At 47.8% G+C, this 17,995-nt stretch overlaps 1 protein-coding gene across 1 annotated transcript in view; it reads left to right on the plus strand.

The window, feature by feature from the left end:
• The window catches only part of LOC144768081 (uncharacterized), a 224,814-nt gene extending 208,468 nt beyond the window's left edge, over positions 1 to 16,346 (plus strand). The window contains exons 32-33 of the mRNA XM_078651467.1: positions 14,948 to 15,001; positions 15,620 to 16,346. Of these exons, the coding sequence (XP_078507593.1) occupies positions 14,948 to 15,001; positions 15,620 to 15,907 (342 nt within the window). The 3' untranslated portion in view covers positions 15,908 to 16,346. The remainder of the gene's footprint in view (positions 1 to 14,947; positions 15,002 to 15,619) is intronic.
• Positions 16,347 to 17,995: the final 1,649 nt, after the last annotated feature.

The raw sequence follows: 17,995 nt of genomic DNA on the forward strand, positions 1-17,995 counted from the left end.
CCAAGAACAGATGCATACTGGTAAGTAGCATATTCATTATGTCCGGGGACCTCGAACTCAGATGTACATTGCATCGCTGGTATCGCAGGTGGGTGAGAGCTTAATGGAGAGTCAGAGACCGGTCCCAGGATACCGTCAACTTGCACGCTCAGTGTCCGGAATACGACCGTGAACTGTGAATGGAGCGCCTCAATGGCGGCCATGACGGCCTGTAGCGATGGCGTACCTTCCGTCCGCCCCATCTCCTCTCGCGAAGAGGCAGAGCTGGATTCGTTCCCCGGAGGCCGGCTTCTCCGGGGCAACAGGCCACGCAAATCCAGTGATCACAGTGGGCGCTCCCCGTCTTGTAAGATCGTCGCCGATAGCGAGGGCCCAGCCCATCAACCCCGGGAGGTCAGCAGGGTCTCCGGGCGTCGGACCCCCAGACACGGCAGCCGGCGCGATCCGCTTTTGTGTCCACGGTGTAGACCGGTCACAATGCCACCATCCGAAAACCAACAGGTTACGAGACACTTGGGGGGACCGGGCTCCGTCCAGGTCCAGCGGCCGTTGTTGATCAACTCCAACCCGGATAGTCTAGAAATCGAGGCCCCGGCTTCCACACGATGTTAGGCCGAGAATGGAAACACGGCGTATCTTCGGAGTCCGATGAGATAAAAACCTCGGGATTACACCTTTAGAAGCAGCAATACTTCATGAACCCGGGAGTCTGGTGCGAATGCAGGATTAAGAACAGGATATACGAGCTACTGGCGGAGGTCGGCGGAGCCGGGAGCTTATGCGGCCATCTTGGCAGCTGGCGTAGCTCCTCCCCCATTGCGCTAATTTTAATTTACTCTGCCTGTAGTGTTGGACTTTGCTGTAGCGCGTGTTTATTAGTGATTCGACCGCAGCGCTACTGACATTGTGGGTACTGCCTGATTTACAATAGCAGCACCTTCGCCCACATTCCAGATATATTTGACCTGATTGTGCCGACCTCGGCATGTTATTGTTTATGCTAGTAGCCATTTTGTTGTTGTGCCTGCCGGCCCGCCCTTCCACCCCGATCACACCTCCCTGCGGCCCCTCCCTCGCTCCGCCCCCTCCTCTATCCATTTAAGACAGATGTGCCAACGCGCAGCGTCCACGCGCTACGGCCGCGCCGAAGGTGCGCCAAAGGGAAGCCCGTCTACGCCCGTCCGCGCCTGGACCGCGCCCAGCCCAAGACCCCCTGGCCCCCGCAATTCCCAACCCACCCGCATCACATACAACGCCGCAACCCTCACTGCCCTCAACCCCGGCCACCCATCAAGCTGCCACCAAGCCGCCCCAGGACGAACCCATGGACCCTTCACCTGCCTCTCCTGCAAATTCGACTGCACCAAGACCCACACCAAAACCACAAACACCAAACAGAGATCCGACACTAACCACCTAAAATGCATCTTGCTCAACACCCGCACGGTCCACAGACATGCCATCGACCTTTGGAATCTACTAGACTCCATCTCTCCGGACGTCGCCTTCCTTACAGAAACTTGGATGAGCGCCTCATCAGCTCCAGACATCACCATAGCCATCCCGGACGGCTACAAGATCATCCGAAAAGACCGCACCAACCAAACAGGAGGAGGCATCGCCATCGTCCATAAGAACACCATCCGCATCACGACCAGTTCCGACGCTAACCTCGCAGCCGCCGAACACCTTCACTTCCAGATCCACACCGACCCCAAGACCACACTCAGAGGCACCCTCCTCTACAGGCCACCAGGACCCCGTACACAATTCAGTGAAGACATCACTGACTTCATCACCCCTCACGCCCTCCCCTCCGAGGACTACATTCTACTGGGAGACCTCAATTTTCACCTGGAAAAGAACAACGACAACAACACCACCACCCTTCTGGACAATCTCGCCAACCTCGGACTCAAACAACTAGTAAACACCCCCACCCACAACGCTGGACACACACTCGACCCTATCTTCACCTCCAGCAAACACATCTCATTCAATTACACTACAGCTCTCCATTGGACGGACCACAGCTGCGTCCACTTTATCTACAAAAAAAACACAATCCACAACCACCCTCAACCATCTCTGCGAAGAAACTGGAACAAAATCACCATCGACCAGATCTCTACATCGCTTCTCCAAAACCCTCCTGCCAGTTCATCGAACCCTAACCAAGCCGCCATCAACTTCACACATTGGTTAACCCATACTGCAGATATACTAGCACCCTTGAAAAAACATCAAATCAAGCAAGGAAGCAAAAACGCCCCCTGGTTCAACGATGACCTTAAGAAATCCAAAAAACTTTGCCGTTCCCTTGAAGACCTGGAAAAATGACCCAAACACTAGCACCAAAGCACTTCAAAAACGCCACTCGTAAACACCACCAACTGATCCGGTCAGCCAAGAAATCCGCATTTAAAGAACGACTAGATAACAACGCACACAACAGCAAGGAACTATTCAACATCGTCAAAGAGTTTACCAACCCCACTGCCAACTCCAACGACATCACTCCCTCTCAAACACTTTGCGACTCCCTAGCCTCTTTCTTCCACGACAAAATCGCCAACATCCACAACAGCTTCGACAATCAACCCGCATCCCAACCGACCCAACCTACTTCCGAACATAAACCCCCTTCGAACATCCTTTACGACTGGAACCTAATCTCCACTGAGGACACCATTCGCCTAATGAACTCCATCCACTCAGGATCCCCTACAGACCCATGTCCCCACCACATCTTCAACAAAGCAAATTTCATCATCGCACCCCACCTCCGAGATGTCATCAACTGCTCCCTCAACTCCGCCACCTTCCCGGAAAGCTGGAAACACGCCGAACTCAGCGCCCTGCTGAAAAAACCCACAGCAGACCCCACCGAACTCAAAAACTACCGCCCCATCTCGCTCCTACTTTTCCAGCCAAAGTAATTGAAAAAGCAATCAACAACCAGCTCGCCACCTTCCTCGAAACCAACAAATCCCTTGACTCCTCACAGTCCGGCTTCCGAGCCAAACACAGCACCGAAACCGCCCTCATCGCAGCTACAGACGACATTCGAACACTATTGGACAACGGAGACACAGTCGCCCTCATCCTCCTTGACCTCTCTGCAGCCTTTGACACAGTCTGTCATTGCACCCTTATACATCGCCTCAACAACATTGGAATTCAAGGGAAAGCTTTGGACTGGATCATCTCGTTCCTTGCCGGAAGAACTCAGAGAGTCCGCCTCCCACCGTTTACGTCAGAGGCTACCAAAGTGATCTGCGGTGTGCCACAAGGATCTTCACTCAGCCCTACCCTCTTCAACGTCTACATGAGCCCCCTCGCGACCATCGCACGCCAACACAACCTCAACATCATCTCCTACGCTGATGACACTCAACTGATCCTCTCACTCACCAAAGACCCCAACACCGCCAAAACCAACCTACATGAAGGGATGAAAGAAGTAGCCGAGTGGATGAAGCACAGCCGTCTCAAACTGAACTCGGACAAAACTGAAGTCCTCATCTTAGGTACCTCCCCCTCCGCCTGGGACGACTCCTGGTGGCCAGCAGCCCTAGGAAAAGCTCCCATCCCAACGGACCACGCACGGAACCTGGGCGTCATCTTGGACTCCTCACTCTCGATGACCAGACAAGTCAACGCCGTTTCATCATCATGCTTCAACATTCTTCGCATGCTCAAAAAAACATTTCGCTGGATCTCCACCGAAACTAGAAAAACAGTTACCCACGCACTGGTTACAAGCCGCTTGGACTACGGTAACACACTGTACGACGGAACCACAGCCAAACTACAGAAAAAACTCCAACGCATCCAAAACGCCTCAGCCAGACTCATACTAGACATTCCCCGCAAAGACCACATTTCCGGTCACCTGAAAGACCTCCACTGGCTCCCCGTCAACAAGAGGATAACGTTCCGTCTCCTCACCCACGCACACAAAGCCCTCTACGACCTAGGACCCGATTGCCTCAACACGCGACTTTCCTTCTACACCCCCTCCCGCCAGCTACGCTCCTCCAACCAAGCCCTCGCTTCTGTTCCACGCATTACCAAAACCACCATGGGGGGGAAGATCCTTCTCCTACTTAGCAGCTAAAACATGGAACTCCCTCACCACTCACCTCCGCCTTACTCAAAACCACCTAGCCTTCAGAAAGCAGCTTAAAACCAGGATATTCGACAAGTAATTTCTCCACCCTTCCCCAAGCGCCTTGAAACCCTCTGGGTATGTAGTGAGCTATATAAATTATTTGACTTGACTTGACTTTGGCACCCGCTTCAGTTTTGACGCCGCCTCCCCATTATCATACCTGATTCCGACTAGGAGCCGAATGGGCGTCGCCTGGCACCGACCAAAGACATCATCCCCGGAGTGGAGCCAGTGCCTTTTTTAATCAATAGGCCTGGAGAGGGAGAAGTTTGGGAGGGGTCTGTGGACCCTTATGGAGAAGAACCAGTTGAGGAGAAAACTGGTATGAGGCCAGTGGGTTAGACACCTCACCTGGCACAGGCCTAGTTTCCTCTACTACTGTCGCTACGGAGGAGGGAGCCTCTTTTGCTATAGTGGTGCGCAGGGCGACTGAGGTCCTGGACCTTAATCTGCCTTAAGTAGCACTCAAAACTAATGTTTTGTTATAGGTGCTTCAGCTGGGGGTTTCTCCCTCAAAACCTTTACCCCCATTTAATGAATCCCTTACAAACGTCCTACTTGGGTCTTGATCCAAGCCCTGCACAGCGGCTCCTGTGAATACGACGATTGCCCACCACAATCGTCCCGCTCCTGGGGATCTCAATTTCTTTGCCCTGTAACCCACCCCAGAGAGCTTGGTGGTCCAAGCCTCCTCGTCCCGCATTCACCCGGGCATGTTCCCTACCACTCCACCGGAGGGGGATATTCAAGAAGCTGGACACCTTTCACCTGCCTGACACGCCTTTCAGTGAACACCACGCACGTTTTGGCCCATTATTCCCATACTCGTTGACACTCGGTTGCACGAGTGCTGGCCATGGTCCTGGAGGAGGCCTGGGTCATACTCTCTCAGGCGGTTGCCAACGGGAGAGATGCAGCAAACTTCTCCATCAGATTTTGACTTGACACAACTGACTGGCTGGGCAGACTGATTTCATCGTCAGTGGCCTTACGGTGCCATGCCTGGCTGAGAACATCTGCTTTTTCAGGGAATGTCAAGCTACCCTCATGGACATGCCCTTTTTAATGGCTATCGCCTATTTGGAGACCAGGCAGATTCAGTGCTCGCACGCCTCAAGGACAGAAGAGCTAAGGTCAGCTCCTTCATTGTTGTCTATGGCCCCTCGTCCACCCTAATCCGCCTTCTGTCCCTTTTGTGGCTACGGAAGGGGGTCTCCAGCCGCACCCATACTCTCCCAGCCACCACGGCCAACAGGCTTACAAGCCTTTTCGTACAGAGGGGGCGGGCCCAGCAACCACATGGGACAGGCGGGAGACTGGAGTGTATTGTTGGACTTGAAGGAAGCTCATTTCCTCATCCCTGTCCTGCCAGCCCACAGGCGCTATCTGCAGTTTATGGTGAGCCACAAGCACTTTCAGTTTGCTGTGCTCCCTTTACATCTTACCAGCGCCCCTTGGGTGTTCATCAATGTGATGGCGGTTGTCGCAGCTCATCTGCGAAGGTCAGGGATTTCAGTCGTCCCCTACCTCAGCAACTGGTTGTTGAGAGTGGGCTTGCCCCAAGCAGTCGTCTCCCACCTTCAGACTAATTAAACTCCTGCGCTCGCCGGGATTCATTATCATGCTGCCTAAGTCACACCCGACTCCCTCTCAGACGCTCCCTTTAATCAGAGCAGTTCTGAACATGCTGCAGTTTCGGACCTATCCTCCCGAGCACCGATCCTGGATATTCTGGCTATGGTACTGATGTTTTAGCTTCTATCCTGGATTTCGGGGAGACAGTCTCTGAGGCTGTTGGGCCGCATGGCCACCTTCAGCCTGCTGGTGACACATGCCCGCTGGCATGTGCAGGCTTTCCAGTGGGACCTAAAATTCTAATGGGCGCAGCATTAGGGGAATCGCTCCGACATGGTCCAGATCTAGGCGGGAAGTGCAAAGGATCTGCAGTGGTGGCTGACGAATCACGATTGGGTCAGTGGCAGACCCATTTCCCTTCACCAACAAGACTTAAGTGCAGTGCCAGTTGTGTCACTTTTGGGATGGGTTGCCACCTGGGGGAGTTGGAAATCAGAGGACAAACTAAGCCACAGGTGGCTAACGGATCACAAACGGCATCTCAACCATGAGATGGTCCAAGGTTTCTTTCAGCAGTGGGGAGAGCCTTGGTTAGATTTGTTATGCATGCTGGAGTTTCCAAGCTGGGCCGACGAGGCTGAAATGCCAGAAACCGGTCCCCGGTAGCTTGTCTCCTTTCTGGTGAAGAATTGGCTTGGTAGTTTGGTCTGCCCTGTTCCCATGATGCACTGGGCCAGGGACAGACTAATTTGCATATAGCCAGGTTCTGAGCTGGGATGGGGCAGTGAGCTAAATAACGGTGATGGATCAAGCCCTGATCTTTGGACTGGGTAAGAGTGGTCTGCCTAATTCAGACACTCTGTTCATCATCACCCCCTTTTCTGAATCAGAATCAGAATCAAAATACTTTATTCGGTTAAAAAAGACAGATAACCATAAAAGTAGCATAAAGAGAATACAGTTTACACGGGGGTCATGTGTTCATTATTTAAAATACATCTGTACAATAGGGAGATTAATTCATTAGGATTGATTTACGACATTTAAAAATAGATTTAAAAAATTCACCCAGTGAGGCTACCATAAAAACAGTTTCCATTTTCTGGCATTCTAAAAACGCTAAGCGACATCTTCGTATATTTAAGTCTTTGAGAATCGGGATGATAATTTTCTTCCGAAAAAAAGTATAAAATTTACAAAAAAATAAAATATGGATATCAGACTGTGGGGAGACATCATCACATGGGCAAAAGGGTAATTCTTTCAACCAACAATTCATCACAGGAAAAGACAAGACTCTGAAGACAATGTTGAGTCTAAACCGGGTTAAAAGGAAACGTTCATGGTTAGACATGTGTAAGGATAGGTATGGCTGTAATTTGTCTCCACATAAGATATCCTGATGGGCTGAGACAGTCTTTTTTCTTGCCTCCTCTAAAAGTCTTTTGTCCCTAAGGTGGGCAATACACAAACTTTTCAAGTCTCTTCTCGATATGTGTGCCATGGTTGGTGGGTCCTCAAAGTATTGAACACAATTTATTTCATTGAGGAAATTCTTGACATAACATATCCATTTGGAAACATTGATATTGTCTAATACTAGAACGTCCTTTAAAATAGCCCGATTAACCACACATTCATCATTTGTCCACACCCTATGCCAAAGAAGAATTGGCTGAATCTTAATCGTGTCAGTAACATAAATTACTCCCAATTCCACATGACATATCATGGTTGCAGTACTTTCGGGTACAGACAGGATGTGGCGTAAAAATTTATTTTCCATGATTTGAATTGTGCTAATATTTGAGTAACCCCACAGCCCTGATCCATAGGTGGCTACTGCTAAGCAGGATGCCCTATAAATGGTTAAAATCTCTTTTATGGGTCTTTTCCCTAGTTTTCTCATAAAACATTTTAAGGCCATAATAGTTTTGGAAAACAGCAAGGATCTAGCCTGAATTGCACTAGTCCACGAGCCACTTTCGTGAAACAGAATTCCCAAATAGGGAAAAGTGGAGGTTTTTTCCAGGGGATTGGAATTTATAAAAATAGGTTTCAAATGCTTGTTTGATCTTGGCCCACAATACATGGACAGTGTTTTTGAACAGTTGATCTTTAAGTCTAAACCAAGCATGAAACTGTTAAAAGAAGTAACCAAGGTTTGTAACGCCATTGGGGTTCGTGCCATCAAAACGGCATCGTCCGCGTACATCAAGGCAGGGACAGGCCTTCCACCCACCATGGGCATGTCCCTACCCTCCTGCACGAGTCGTTTCTCCAAACCATTTATGTATAACAAAAATAAGAATGGAGCTAAAACACACCCTTGGCGTACACCCCGACCAATCCCAAATTGTCTAGTGCATTCACCATCTTTCCCAAAACGGACACTTGCATTGGCCCCGGAATATAGATCTCGCAAGAAGCAAATAATGGCATTGTCTACCCCCAGCTCAATCATAATTGACCACAATTTATTGTGTGAAACACAGTCAAAAGCTGACGATAAGTCAACAAAGGTAAGGTAAAGACGTTGTTTTTTAACCCTTACATACTTCTGCTGCAGGATGAGCAAATTCAATCCTTGCTCTATAGTCCCTAAACCTCTTTGAAACCCAAATTGAAAATCACATAACACCCCATTCTCTTCTGACCAGATTCGCAATTTATCTAAAACAACTCTCCCTAGAATTTTTATAGAGGAGTCCAATAAAGAAATTGGCCTGTAACACATGCAATTCTGCCTGTCCCCTTTCTTAAATATTGGGACTATAATCGATGTAAGCCAGGAGGGAACTAAGCCCTTAGCCAGAGCAACATTAAAAAGCTGGACAAGCAACGGCCCCCATAATTCGGTATTGGCCTTATAGAGGTCAGCTGGTATACCATCTGGTCCAGCCGCCTTACCCCCTTTAGTTGCCTTCAAGCTTGCCAAAACTTCAGGCAGGGTTACAACCAGGGCTTTAGTTGAATCTATGTTTGGACACATAAAGTCCTGACTTATGTCACTGGCTAATTCCACAGCCTTATATAGCGAAGAAAAGTGCGCCACCCACTCATCTTCAGGGATGGCAATTTCCATCCGTGCCTTTTTTTCATATAGGAGCGGGGTATTAATTACCCTCCAAAAAGCTGCCGGGTCCTTTGATTGTGACGCTTCGCATAGATCATCCCAAGCCTCTTTTCTTATAGCCGCCTTCCTATCTTTCAATGCTGCGTTATAGTCCCTCCTAAAAATTCTAATTTGGGTTACATCCCGCGGTCTTTTATGGATCGCTTGTCTAAGCTTTGATAGGGCACTAGTACATTTATTATTAAACCATTTTTTATTGTACTTTAGGGAGTTTTTCTTTGCAACCCATAGCGCCTCCTTGATTGCAATAGAAATGATATAGAAATTATTTAAAATTTCATTACTGTCAGCATGCTCGTTCAGGCAGGTCAAAAAATTACTCCTGCACTTAGTCACTAAATTAGACAGAAAATCAGCCGGGACCACTCTGCTCCATTTAAGGCTATATCCATTTTGGGTACCTAGAATCACGTCCGGCGCCTTAATGTTGGGACCTACTGCATAATGCATAACAGGGAATAGGTTCTCCATTTTTAGTACCTGTGGGTAGTGGTCACTTAATGGTAAGTGCATGATGCTAGAACTAATCAGTCTGCCCGCCGAGCTACTTGTACAGAGGATAAAATCAATGGTAGTCGATGCCCCCCGCCCCACAAAAGTTGGAGCAAATGGCATTGTGTGATGGGCTAGCTCATTCGTAAAACCAAGATCAAAGTTAAAAATCATCTCATTTAATGAATCACCTAGATGGGTATGTTCAAAATGCGTCAAACTAATGTCCTGCTCCAACATCAGACCGCAAATACCCTTCTGACCCTTTTTGCACAGAGAACAATTAAAATCACCCCCCCATAATACCATGACTTCACCCTTTTTTTCCTCAAAAACATTCTGTATGTCTGCACTTATATTAACAAAAACATCCTTAATTACGCTACTTAGACAGTTATTGTAAAAATTAAAAAGAACAATCGTTAAACCCTTCCTTGTATCAATGACAATTTTCTGATAATAACTAGAACCAGGTAGGAAAGTAATTTTGTCGATGGCAAGGAGGTTCGATATATACACGGACAGTCCCCCCTTTGGTCTTCCGTGTACTCCCCCCACTGCAGGTGTAAAATAAGTTCTATAACCATTTAGGTGTATTGCTGCGGTGGTCCAGGTTTCTTGTAAAGCTAATATACCCACTTCAGCAATAATATTACACCAGGACGGGTTTACAATTTTCTGCTTTAGTCCTGCCACATTCCAGAAAACCACCTTGCAATGATCTTCTGTCGGTGGCTCTTTGACAATAACTCCAGTGACACCACCGGGACTCCCTAATATAGTCTCGTCCTCCCCATAGGTTTCTTGTAACTCAACATATGATTCCTGGGTCTTGACACACCCCAAAGATTTTATAGGCCGCGGATCTACAGGTATAGGTGACCTTGAGGCCTCATTATTTATCGTTGGGAGTCAATCCACCGCTTCCAAACAATCAAACCGGTTAAAACACGGGAAGATCGGAGGGAATTGTGGGTTGCTTAACCATCCTTGGTCAAAACTCTGTGGTCGATAGTGAGGGGACCTCGATCTATATTTCACTACGTTCCAACCATCCTCACCTCTCCCTCCTCCTTGCATGTTATACTGATTGCTATCGGGAGCCCATCCCCTGTTATCCCCTTGATATCTGTTGTCCCTAGTCCAACTCCACCTATTGTCAGGGTGTTCGCCCTCGGGATAAAAATATGATAGTGCCCTAGCCGTAACAGAGAGACCATGATTTCTAGGGGGTCTTGTGGTAATATATTTGGCAGTCAATGGATTCTCAAAAGTTATTACCACACAATCGCCGTGTGCCCTTTTTTTGTTATACCCAATCCATGGAGCCCTTTCAACCATCAGAATATTACTTTTAACTGCTGGCGGGAGAGGGTAATTATCATTCAACCAATGGATGGTCTTGTTTACTAGTCCACCATTATTTTCATTAGAATTATCATTCAATTGGGGGACTCCTGTAAGGACCACAACGTATGGTGCGGCTTTTGGGGGTAAATGTATGTTTCTGCGCACATCCCGTTTTTTAGGCTTATCTGTATCTTTATCGTGTGGTGGTTTAGGAGTTTCTTGGACTGGCACTACTATATCAGTCGGGGCAGGGGTTTTAGGGGTTGGTATGGTTTTTGGCAGTGATTTAGTAATAATTACATTTTTAGCAGCTGGTGGCGGCCTACTCATTTGATTTTTTCCAGATGAAATTTTATTATCCAGATTAAAGCTAGGGGCACTTATATCTTTGTGGATGTTTTTTAATATAGTTTCCAAGCACCGTAGCCTAACCTCGATTGGTTCGAGGAGGGTCTTTAACATGGCCAAGATGTTATTATTAGCCATATTTAGGCTACAGTTATCCTCACTACCTTCATCTAGATTCGTAGCAGCGCCGCTTAGATCCAAAATATCCTCCAGACTGCTATCTAAAACAGTGTCGTCTGGGAGGCTCAGTGGTAAGCCAACATTGGGACAATGAACTGCCCCATTGTCACTGGTATGAAGAACTCGATTAATATTTACACTAAGAGGCACAGGTTCTAATGTGACCGGATCTTTACTCTTCTTAGTATCTACCTTTCTCCCTTTGCTCGTGTTAGATTTAGCAATAATTTGAGTATTACTCTTTTGTTTAGGGATCGCCCCCTCTTTCAGACCCCTATGAGTTAAATCACTCGCTATAATAGAAATATCAGTTTCCTTTTCAACTGAAGTGCTAGTCACAAGCAGAGAAAGATTAGGAGTAGCCTCCAGGTCCTCCTGTGAACCTGGGGCGGCATGTCCCCTATCGTTCTGTACATCTCTAGGATTTCTCATAGCAGAAACATTGTTAGGAGTACGGGCTTTAGCGATAAGACCTAGGGAGGATCGTCTCGCTGCGGCTAAGTCCTGAGACACCCTCCTATCCATAATTACTATCCCTTCATCGATTAAAGCATTTGTCCGAACGATGAAGTCATCCAAAGTACCAGTCAGTTTCTTTACTGCAGCAGCCCTGCTTCTAGTTTCCGGGCAACTCATGGCAAACCCTACGGGTACCCAGAAATAGGCGAAGGGTCTGAAGAACAAAAAACAACAGTTGGACCCAGAAAGTCAAAGTCCTGAAGGGTACGATTGTAAATAGCAACTGATAAGTGACCTACTTACAGTTCAAATATAACCATGTCCGAGGTCGGTAGAAAGTGAGGCAGAGTTTCAGGCCCAGGCCCGGCTCCTCAGGCCTCTGAGGGCCACAGAGGGCCCGCCCTTTGCCCGGGCTTAGCCCCGGGCGTCCCGCTCGCGTCCCGCAACGCGGGGGTGCTCCTCCTTTTCAGCGCCTCTGTTGGCGCTCCCTGTGCGCTGCCGCGTCACTCAGACGCGCCGCCGCGGTGCCTGCCGGGATTTGGAGTCTCCCGGAGCGGCGGCGCGGAGTCTGCTATCCCTTGACTCTTGGCGGTGGCGGCGGCGTGGATAATGGCTGCCTTTCCCCTGGCGTCCTGGAGGTAAGTTAAATGTGACTCTCGGCGGTGGCGGCGGTTTGAAAATGGTCTCCTTTTCTGAATCGTTTTTGGCCACTATAGGTGTGGCAGGGTATACTCAGACATGAGTCCCTTGCTCACTGCTCCATCAGGATTCAAGCAAGCTGGGCCGACGAGGCTGAAATGCCAGAAACCGGTCCCCGGTAGCTTGTCTCCTTTCTGGTGAAGAATTGGCTTGGTAGTTTGGTCTGCCCTGTTCCCATGATGCACTGGGCCAGGGACAGACTGATTTGCATATAGCCAGGTTCTGAGCTGGGATGGGGCAGTGAGCTAAATAACGGTGATGGATCAAGCCCTGATCTTTGGACTGGGTAAGAGTGGTCTGCTTAATTCAGACACTCTGTTCATCATCACCCCCTTTTCTGAATCGGAGTTTCCAAGGTAGCTCTCCCTCTGAGACGCTTTTTGTCCCTCATGGAACTCCGGACTCCTGTGCGCCTTTGCTCCTATACCACTCCTGCCCAGAGTTCTCAAAAACATTAGGCACGTCCGGTCCCAGGTTATTCTTGTGCCACCGGATTGGGCACAGAGAGTCTGGTATCCCAAACTGTTGAGCATATCTATTGGCCCTCCCGCCAGGCTGCTTCTTCATGAGGATCTTCTGTCGCAGCAACAGGGCTGTGTCCTGCACCCGAACCGGCACACCCTCCACCTCCATGCATGGCGATTGAGCTGCAACAATTGACAGCATTCAACCTTCCTCCCGAAGTCTGTGACGTTATTCTGGCAGCCAGGCGTCCTTCCACCAAGATGGTATATGCTGTTGGGAAAAGTTTGTCTCATGATGAGCCTCTCACAATGTTGACCCTCTGTCTGCACTTCTATCATGAGTTCTCTTATTTGCACTGTCTTTGGCCCAGCAGGGCTCTGCTTTGGGCACATTTAAGGATTATCTGTCTTCCATCTCTGCATTTTTGTGAATACTGGACCAACCTTCTCTCTTTAAATCACCAGTTGTGGCTAGGTTCCTTAAAGCTCTGCTACACATGTTCCCATCTAAGCCAATAATACCTCGGTGGGACCTCAACCTGCTCCTGACTTTTCTTTTGTTTGCCCCCTTAGTGACTCTACATAATTGCCCTCTTAGGCTGTTGACCATCAAAACGGCCTTTTTGGTGGCCATAACATCAGCTGGAGGGTCAGCGAACCCCAAGCGCTCTCAGCACGCCATCCTTCTACCATTTTTACCCAGACAAGCTGGTCCTTTGGACATGTGCCTCCTTCCTACCAAAGGTTGTCACTCCATGTAGGCCAGAGCATCACTGTGCCTACCTTCTATGCTCCTCATCCCTCCAAAGAAGAGGAGAGACTCCACTGCCTGGACCCAAAAAGAACATTGTTGTTCTTCCTTGACCACACAAAAGAATTCTGGGTGGACGATCAACTATTTGTGGGTTATGTGGGAGCAAAAAGATGAAAGCTGTTCAGAAAAGAACCATCTCTCGATGGATTGTCCTGCGTATTAAGATCTCCTATACATTAGACAAGAAACAGCGTCCTGAGAGCTTGCTGGCTCACTCTACTAGAGCTAAGGCTGTGACCAATGCTGATTATGCGGCGTTCCTCTCCTGGATATCTGTCAGGCAGCGATGTGGGCATTCCTGCACACGTTCACAAAACATTACTACCTGGAGAGTCAGGTCCATCGTGACTGGCATTTCGCTTGGTCAGTCCTCCATAACTTTTCGGTCTGAACTGGACTTGAGACCCAGCTCCGGTATCTATTCAATGGTGAGGACAAATTACTTACCGTTGGTGACGCGTTATCTGGTAGAGATACTGTCAGGCAACAGATTCATTACCCTTGAATATCCATCCTCAGGCGGCAGACTGGATCTGGAAGATTTTCGAGCAGTCTGAGCAAAAACAGAATAAGAAAGGTCTTCTCTTCTATGTGCCCCCAGGAGTCAGAATGGATCCGGAAGATTTCCAAGCAGTCAGCGAAAAAACAGAATAAGAAAGGCCTTCTCTTCTATGTGCCCAACCACTGAACCAACTGCCCCTTACTTCTGACCTTCATAAAAGGGCTTAAATCTTCCCCACCCCTTTTGTCTCGCTCACTCCCACCTCATCCTACACATCTCTCTCCATGGTCACTTGCTCTATTGTGAAATTGCTTGTATTTCAATTATTTACACTTTTGTAATCACTTACTGAGCTTTTGAAAACACTACTGGTTTGCATGTGTTTAAAATGATCTTTTACTCTTTTACTCATGGCGCAATGAGACTCTTGATATGTGCGCATTACAAATGTCCTGATTTATTTGATAACATGCTTCAGCGAATTGCCCAAACTATTGAATACCCTTACATTTTAAAGGTGTGGGCTGATGTTTGGGTATTGAATATGTTCTTTTGGTCATATCATTTTGCACTCATGTCTCTCATGTGCTTAGAAGCAGCCCTTGCAATACATGTTCCCTGCCTTTGAATGTTTTCCTCGATTCACCCCTTTGTGGTATTCTTTCTGCTTAGGACTGGTTGTTGCGAGCCAGCAATACCCTACTTTTATCAGTACTTTAATTGTTTAATGTTAAACTTTTTTCTTTTTTTTTAGGATGTAAAACATCAACCTGCTACTGATCGGTCAGAGTTAGAATTGGAGAAACAGGTAAGATGTAAGGGGAGATGGTATGGCAGAGGCGTATCAGACACCGCTTGAAGACTCTCGTGTGGTATGCCTTATATGCCTGACAGTACTACTGCACGGACATGCACGCTGCTGCATTTCTATGCCCAAGAGCAGGCCTCTTAGCTGGAAGCTCACACTTCTGTGGGTCTTTCCACTCATTAGGATGAGCTGGACTGTAGCCCACAGTGCTGTGCTCTAACTGAGCTGTCAGGGAACTGTCTGGGGTGATATAACAGTGCTGTGGCCATTATGGACCTGACTGTGCACAGGTAGACTACTTCGAATGAATTGTAAGCAGGCAGTGTGCAGCTTGGTGGAAGCACACACTGATGTAATCTTCCCCTACCGACACTGCAGGAATGATGGACGGTCATGCTGCAGGATCACGTGTACTCTATAGTACTAATAGTGCAGTGGTATTTGAAGTTTGCATTTCAAATGCAGAATCATGTTCCCAGAAATTCACCCATAGGATAAACTGACATATGAAGTGAGGGAACTCTTGATATTCCCCCTAACACTGCTAAATGGCAGATTTCCTTTGAGGGTGTCTGTCTTGTTTAGACCCTTTACCTGTCACTATTTTTGTCCCCTTAGGTGGCCCGTCTGACTGCACAGCTGGCCAAGGAGAGACAGCAAAAGCAGGACTATGTAGACCGGTGTCTGAAGACCAGCGATGAGTTCCTGGACTTGCACCGTGATCTTTCACAGTCATTGGCTTGCGTGACCCGTGACCCTGGCCCTGAGACCTTGGAACTGGAGACCAGGCGACTGGATGAAACTATTAACCACAGCTTAGCAGTGCCCCATGGACCAAGCGACATTCTCTTCACTCCCTCGATGCCCCTGCTCAGCTCCACGCCCATTAGAATGCCCCCAAGGTAGCAGGAAGATGGATCTTCAAACTGAAACCCAAGCCCTGGCTTGGGTCAAGGGCATTCCTGAACACTGGCAGAGATGAATGGATTTCTTGTCGCCTGTGAATCATTCAAGGTTATGTTTGTTGAATGGAATGTTTGCTAGCTTAGTGTAGCTTTACATTATGTCCTAGCAACCAGATGCTGACTTCCTTCGCTGGTCGGGTGAGAAGCTCCATGAAAGCTGCCATTAAGAAGAAACCAGCAACGTTAACTGTCAACCAAGGACAACCTCCCCCAGCTGAGACCCTTTGGCTAACTGGGCCTTTGCTCTCGGTTCATGGAGCCAATGTTTTCCACAATGGATATGATTTCATAAGCTGCAAAACTTTGGAAATATGTTGCAGACCCGCCATGGACCCCAAATGAGTCTTCCGTCCATTGAATAAAACTAATGATTAGTGGGGCGTAACTGGATTCTTTGGAAAATGGATCTGCGTTATGCTGAAAAGGAGCTCAAAATCTCTCTCCCTTTAAAGACTCCCCATATTAAGCAAAGAGCAGTGATGGTGAAGAGCAGAAGCCCTTCACCAATCCTTCTGCTGCCAAATAAGCCAACCTGTGGTTGGTGTGGGTCTGCAGCTGATGTTCTAGTAGAGGCCAAGTTAATGCATTACAGTGATCCCCTTAAAGGGTTCCTGGCATGACAATGCCACAGTCTTTCCTTGTACCTCTTCCACACTGTGGCACTTCTTTGCCTTGTCTTCATGGAAACTTTAAGGCTCGCCATGTTTCTGGCCTGACACTTTCCTTACATGGATAGATCTTGCCGATGTTCTCTTGCAGCCCCTGGAAGGGCGCAATCACTCCAGGCACAGAAAGCATCACACACCGGATGTCTCTAAACAAGTGGAGAGTCAGTCAACATTGTTTACACTATGTTAGCTATTAAATCTGGAGTCCTCAGAGACAACCAGCAAATGTCTTGGCTGTGCTCTATAACCCAAAAACGGTTAATAGTTCAATAAATGGAGAGCATGCCATGCCCTGCTAAGCAGGTCACTTGATCTAAAGCCGCCATGAGCCTCTGGACCAATGAGGGTGTTGCTAGCAGACAGGACTTAAAAGAGAACTTTTGTAGTTGTGATCTCAAGAGTTTAAATATTTATTTTTCTAACAAGACTAACATTCCAGAGTGCCATTTCTTGTAGCTGTCGAAAGACTGAACCGCTGTAATGCTGCGTCCCAGACCCACTGCTGTCTTCCTTGTGTGTTCTCTCCAGATGAGTGGATTGTGATTCTCTATCTCAGGTTGTGGAACAGGAGTCACTGGCCTGTGCCGCCATTTGTACTTTCTACAGATGAGTCGCCTTGCTCTCTCCCTTTGTATGTATTCTGTCCATATGTCCGTCTTTGTTCCTCACTCTCCATGAATATCCTCACCCTGTATCACCCATTTACTGTCCTCTGTATGTTTGCTTCTTTTTAATGTATATGCATTCCCATGGATAACTTATTTTACAGGTATGCCCCCCAGTGTGTCAGACTGGAACAGACATTTTGCAGTACTATACCTTTGCTATACATGACTATACAGTGCTAGCCGTGAGGTCACTATATCAACACTAGATAAACCCACCACCCATAACAATTTCTTTATTTTGCATGCCACAGAAACTCTCAGAATGTCCTTGTCACTTCTGAAAAAGGGCAAAGGTCCAATGCAACCTGTAATAGGCTTGTGCCTGTGAGACACCCACCAGTGTTGTGTGCGAGATCTGGGCTGGGAGCTCAATGCAAAATCTTGTGATCTCTGCCATAAGGCATCCAAAAAGCCATCGGGCACATTTTTCATGGTCCAAATCACACTGCCCCTTTCCAGCGGTGTCCTGCTTCATCCCAGAGTCTCTTCTCTCTTATAGAACCAATACCAATAATTAGTATAATGTGGTCCTCAATAAACATTGTAGTAGAAGATCTTTAACCGAATAATATCACAGGAAATTATTATATACGAGTCCCAATCAGAAGACTTGACCATTTGACTTTAGGTTCTGATCCAGATTATATTATGGACCTTAATATTACTAATACTTATCTTTCAACAGGAAGCATG

The sequence above is a fragment of the Lissotriton helveticus genome, chromosome 7 (assembly GCF_964261635.1).
Source record: "Lissotriton helveticus chromosome 7, aLisHel1.1, whole genome shotgun sequence".
Classification (NCBI taxonomy): Eukaryota; Metazoa; Chordata; class Amphibia; order Caudata; family Salamandridae; genus Lissotriton; species Lissotriton helveticus.